The sequence below is a fragment of the Ostrea edulis genome, chromosome 5 (genome assembly GCF_947568905.1).
Source record: "Ostrea edulis chromosome 5, xbOstEdul1.1, whole genome shotgun sequence".
NCBI classification, from domain to species: Eukaryota; Metazoa; Mollusca; class Bivalvia; order Ostreida; family Ostreidae; genus Ostrea; species Ostrea edulis.
This window is the reverse complement of record NC_079168.1, coordinates 33248045-33254070: the sequence shown is the minus strand read 5'-3', so window position 1 is coordinate 33254070 and position 6026 is coordinate 33248045. Positions and strand designations below refer to the sequence as shown.

The 6026-nt window shown below is 35.4% G+C and overlaps 1 protein-coding gene across 1 annotated transcript; it reads left to right on the top strand.

Moving 5' to 3' along the window:
- Nucleotides 1-2671: 2671 nt before the first annotated feature.
- Nucleotides 2672-4509, top strand: LOC125652429 (uncharacterized). Its single transcript, XM_056165837.1, has 4 exons — nucleotides 2672-2689; nucleotides 3145-3238; nucleotides 3346-3699; nucleotides 3908-4509. Exons 2-4 carry the CDS (start codon nucleotides 3166-3168, stop codon nucleotides 4261-4263), a joined length of 783 nt encoding a protein of 260 aa, XP_056021812.1. The 5' UTR covers nucleotides 2672-2689; nucleotides 3145-3165; the 3' UTR covers nucleotides 4264-4509.
- Nucleotides 4510-6026: the final 1517 nt, after the last annotated feature.

The following is a 6026-nucleotide window of genomic DNA, read 5'->3' as shown; positions in this document are numbered from 1 at the left end:
AAATCATCCCGTTTGTCATACAGTTCAGTTGTCAGTTTGCCGTTAATGTCTACTTTTAATAAAATATCTAAGTATGAAGCAGAAGTGGACGACTCTGTGGTGTCTTTTATTTCGAGCTCACAGGGATATATAGAATCGACATATGAATGAAAGTTATTATTGTTAATATACAAAACGTTGTCGATATATCTAAATGTCGAATTGATTGCCACAGCAAGATACCTTTTGTTCTCGCGTAGAAGTTTTTGAATAAATTCTACTTCATACGAATATAGAAACAGGTCAGCTAACAAAGGAGCACAATTCGTGCCCATGGGAATTCCAACTGACTGTTGGAAAACCTGATCATCAAAGACCACGAAGATATTGTCAATGAGGAACTCTAGCAGATTTCAACTTCAGAGTATTTGTGTGTGGAATCAGAGTGGTGTTTAACAAAGTAAGTTTTTGGATGACTGATCACTAGATATGAATATTTCCTTTTTTCATTTTTGTTAAAGAAGCAACTGTCTATGATGTCAAAAAGTCTAGCCTTTAATTTATCGTGAGGAATGGTCGTATATAATGTTGAAAAGTCATAGCTTTTGATGTTATTGATTCGGGAAAAGTTTTGCGATTTCAAGTTTACTAAAAGTTCTTTAGATTTTTTTTAAATCCACATTTGATTAACACCACTTCTGGCATATGTAGTCGCACAGTAAGTTTGAAGTTTCTCATTCATAGCTGTTAATATTTTCGTCAGGAGCAACGATAGGGGCTTGGTAGAGCACTTACTGGATCGAGCAATGTATCTTTGTTTGTAATGGTTTTATGTAGTTTAGGAATCCAGTATAGGTATGGCATATATATATATATATAATATATATATATATATATATATATGAGACGTAATAAGGTCGGACGCGCCATTGTTCTTATCACAAAATGAAACCGTAAAACCGTAAAGATTACTCCCTATATTTCCAAAGGCGTCGATCGTCGATGAACTGGCCAGGCAGAGTGTCAATTTAGAAATGGGTATTGTCGTTTTTTCCAGTAGTAACTGAGGTGTATTTAATTTTCTCCAGTGTGTATGCGTTAAAATAACCTTTTCCCTTTCATCTCTCTGATAAACCAACAGCACAGATTCACTGTCTATTATCCGAGATCGGAATTTTTTACTTTGTAATAATTTTTAAAGCGTAGTGCAATTTCTGATTCAGGTTTTTTTTTTAAAAATTCATTTTTAATTTATATCCGTATTAATACAATTCAAAGCTAGGCACTAAATGGAAATGTAAAACAAATTTGATAAATAAAAACTACCACGTGACAACACGGTGTTGCATCTATACACCATGTGCATCCGGGTATCGCACGACCTTCACCTAGAAAGCTTAGATGGTATACTTCGTTTCTATGACCAACATCTTATTCATATCCAATATTAGCCAATCAGATTTCAATAAAGATGTCCGTGTTTAATCTAAGCTTTATTGTTAAAACTTCTGTAATCCTCACAACTATTATCTAATACATCAACCATGCATCTGCGAAGGATATTTAAAAGATAAATTACCTAACACAAAGGATACTATATTCTTTATTTTCTCCAAACCAATGGAGAGTCAATTTAATAGACAGTTGTAACAAAATAAATTAGTACAAGGCGAATGTCAAACATAAAGCTCATCTTTATCAAAATTAAAGTCAATGATTACTTCAAAATTTCTTTTTATTCTATACTTTGATCTTTTAGACACAAAAAGAGTCGTTACCAATCTTTAAACAAACGTTCGGGGAAGAATTTGTCTGTGTTTACAAACATTCTAACAAATTCTAAACGGTTTTTCTTTTCTTCTTCAAATGTGTCACTATATTACACGTGCAGAAATATCATTTAATATGTCTACTGAATTTCCAGCAACTGACAATCATCCTAAATTGTTTTCTTCCTCTTAGTAGATGTAGATAATCATTAATTCAATTTTAAATTACAATTCCATCTGCATAACACAAAACAGAACGGAATTTATTCGTTCTTCGAAAAAATAATTTGATAAAGCTAAACAACAACTTTTTCGATAATTTCTCTTGCATGTAAATGCTCCTTGTCATTATAGTTGACGTGTTAAAGGGGTTTGTATCGGTCAAAGGCGTTCGTCATAACTTAATATTTCACTAAATCATCGAAAGTCTAAACATACCGATAGAAATATATTTACCAAAAACATTCATTGCTCAAAATTTTCAATGTTCTGTTGGTGAGAAAAATTGTGATTAAACGTTCGAAAAATAATGATTTCAACCGAGATTCAGTCGACAGGCTACATATCAAGTCAACCAAAACGCATACAAGCGGATGTGATTTAAGGAAAGAAATGTAAAGATTCTATTGGTCTATTCCGGGTGAGAAAGGTGCGGGGGCATCAAAATAAATCATACTAGTAAGGTATATAAGTCAGGATCTCAATGTCAAAGAGTATAGCAAAGTTTAGAGAAGACTACCTGAGACTTATAAGGTGAGTGTCATAATATAGCTTACAGAAGACTACCTGAGACTTATAAGGTGAGTGTCATAATATAGCTTACAGAAGACTACCTGAGACTTATAAGGTGAGTGTCATAATATAGCTTACAGAAGACTACCTGAGACTTATAAGGTGAGTGTCATAATATAGCTTACAGAAGACTACCTGAGACTTATAAGGTGAGTGTCATAATATCATATATACTGTTACGATGTACATAATTGATATAGAAAAAAGTCCTCCCCGTACAATCACGTCGAGAGAGGATAAACTTCAAAAGTAGATTTCGAAACTTCATGACTGTATGAATTGCGATGGTTAACATGGCCAGCATACTTCATCAAAAAATATATTGTTGCTAGGTACAGCAGTTCATACCCTCATGTATTTTGAAAATGAAACTTATTTTATACATATACATTTGACTTTGATCTCTCTGGGAATTCACAGTCGTTGAAATAGACGTATACTATATTGATCAAGATTCCTAGGCGCGTTGTTAACAACTGCATTCATGAGGAAATGACTACCATTCAATTTGGAGAGTTATTGGAAATATAATTAGCATATACGATGAATATCTTATTTATCTTGAATTTATATAAATGTCCCCAATTTCTACTTAATTTTTCAGAGTTCAAAAGCAACAGAGAAGATGCACATCTCATCAGTGGTCTTGGCTTTTTTATTAGGTTGTGTCTGTCAAGGACTAGCAAAGGAAAATGGAAGTAAGTTAGCTCTGCGAATTTTCGATCATCCATACTCTCTCTCTCTCTCTCTCTCTCTCTCTCTCTCTCTCTCTCTGAGATTTTATCATTAATACTGTATTTTGCAGTAATTGATGATCATCTTTTGAAACCTTTGCCCACGGCCACGTTATGGAGGAAACCTTGCTGCCCAAGACGTAACAGCATGTCCATTGATCTCACGAGGGGGGTTTTCACAGGAAAAGTGGAAGGTGTATCTACACCTACATTTACACCCTCACCGTCAGCAAGCGTAGAGTGTGGAGTAATGGCTGATCTCACAGCTAAATTCCAAAACGTTTCTGACTGCCTGTCTGATTGGCAACAGTGTGTTTCCTTCCCCACGTGTGGACAGCGCATGCTCAGAATCGACATGTTTCTGGGAAAACGACGGAGGGGTTACATGTTCAACGTGGGAGATAGCCCTAGCAACGATGGTTGGGGTAAGCGCAAGTTTATCAATATTATATCATTTGATATTGCTTTTTTATCCTTTTCCGATTACTGAATTATACATAGGTTTGATATCTCTCAGGCTCCTCATCCACATTTGGTGTTACCTGGAGTCGTTCTCTATTTCGTATCCTGTGTAGGATTTAAGAGATTGTTTTTATTTTATTGTTTGTGTTAATTTTGACTGTCTTCAATTAGGTGGTGATTATGGAGATACGAAACATGATGCTGAAATCATGGGATACTATCCTAGGATCTTGGGATATAAGTCGGATTTTTGCAAAACAGAGAAAACTGAATGGTTAAACACCCTTTTGGCGCCAGGTGTTACACGAGTCACGATGTTTGCGGCCAACAATTACATCAGGATCAAGAATGACCAGGGATTTGAGATGAAAGAATGTCACAAATGCGGCTTTGCTCTCAATGGACAGGACCCCAACGATAGCGCCAACACTTTGTACATGGCATTCAACAACATGATCAGGGGAACTCACCGAAAGGGGTATGGGGTGTGTCACGTCAGAATCCGCTGGGAATGTCCGGATTGTTAGAGGAGTCCGAATATTGCTATGATACTCAGAGAAAAGAAAGACAAAATCTCAAACCCATGTTTCTGACTGAATAATCATCAGAATCATATCTTAAATCCATGTTTGACATTGTCTCTATTGTATTTTGAATGTTTCTTCAAATTGAAATTAGATGTGATATTTTGTGTCAATAGTCGATGGGGTATATAAAGATGATCTGAAATTAGATGCATATTCATTATTCAAATAAATTTCTTTGGAAGATCATTTCGTTCTTTCTTGTCTATATACATATGAAAAGGGGAAGATAACGAAAAGTGATCAATTTCATAACTCTTATATGGAATGCAAAATTAAGAGTTGCTCAAACACGGACCCCTTGATGTACCAAGTAGGTTAAGTTTGATAGGAGTAAGCATCCCCTGTTAACCATCACATTTGCCGTGAGCAACTATATCTTAATAAGGTAAATGGTTTAGCGAACATCTAGAATTTGTGTAATGCTGATTTTTAATGAGACAGTTGAAACTCCTCTATAATTGATAACTGATTTGTCAATAAATCAAATACTGTAAAGAAATTTTAAAAAAGAAAAAGAGGTGCCTGAAATTTCATTTCCTCGTTTAAAGACTACATCACCAAACCTTTTTTCACAACGTAAACATGGAAATCTGTATTGTTTTGAGGTGAAATTCACATTAATGCAGCAAATAAAGAAATAACAATGATAATATATACGGTGGCATATTTCTGCCCCCTTCATGCAAAATAAATTGTGTCAACATGCGAGGAAAGTATGTCAACATGCAATATAAGTATGACTACATGCGAGATAGTTATTTGTACATATCCCAGTGAACTTGAAATAAAAGACACCACAGAGTCGTTCACTTCTGCTTCATACTAGATATTTTATTGAAAGTAGATAGTAACGGCAAACTAACAACCCAACTTTATGGCAAACGGGATGATTTTAGCTTCTCCATCGTCAACTTCTCATATTTATGTAGCAATATTCCATTATCACCTGCATATGATGTTTATATCTCTCAACTGATTCGATACGCAAGAGCTTGTTCTGCTTATGCTTTAAATCGAAGCGAGGTAATTTACTGACAAACAAATTGATGGTGCAGGGGTTTCACAGTCTCGTTTAAAGTCAATATTTTGCAAATTCTATGGTCGTTTCAACGATCTAGTTTGCTAATACAGTCTATCATTTGGTCAAATGCTGTCTGACGTATTTCATACCGATTGTTACGCCGTTCTTGGCACACTGATTTTGACTACGGATAACTCCGTCTACCTGATCAAGATATATGACTCACGGCGGGTATGACCGGTCGACAGGGGATGTTTACTCCTCCTATGCACCTCTTCCTACCTCTGGTATATCCAGGGGTCTATGTTTGCCCAATTCTTTGTTTTGTATTGCGTATAGGCGGTATGTAAAAAATACTTATACGGTACCAAGTTTGATGCACCAGATGCGCATTTCGACAAATAATGTCTCTTCAATGATGCTCAAGCCGAAATTTTGTAAATTCGAAATAAAAATAAACTTGTAAGAGCTAAAAGGAAATCTAGAGTGCCAAAAACTGGAGCCAAATTCGTCCAAGGATCAGAGCTATGCAGGAGGGAGATTTAATCCTTACTTTTGAATTGAATTTCTAAATTTTATCCCAGCAATTAAATATATATCCGTAGTTTCATACTAGTAACAAAGTAATTAGCTACTGGGCTGTAGAGACCCTCAGGGACATATTTCTGCCCCGTATATGCAA

Coding starts and splice junctions, on each gene's coding strand:
- LOC125652429 (XM_056165837.1), top strand. CDS start 3,166: ATGCACATCTCATCAGTGGTCTTGGCTTTTTTATTAGGTTGTGTCTGT. Junction 3,239..3,345: donor ACTAGCAAAGGAAAATGGAA/GTAAGTTAGCTC, acceptor TGTATTTTGCAG/TAATTGATGATCATCTTTTG. Junction 3,700..3,907: donor CCCTAGCAACGATGGTTGGG/GTAAGCGCAAGT, acceptor GTCTTCAATTAG/GTGGTGATTATGGAGATACG.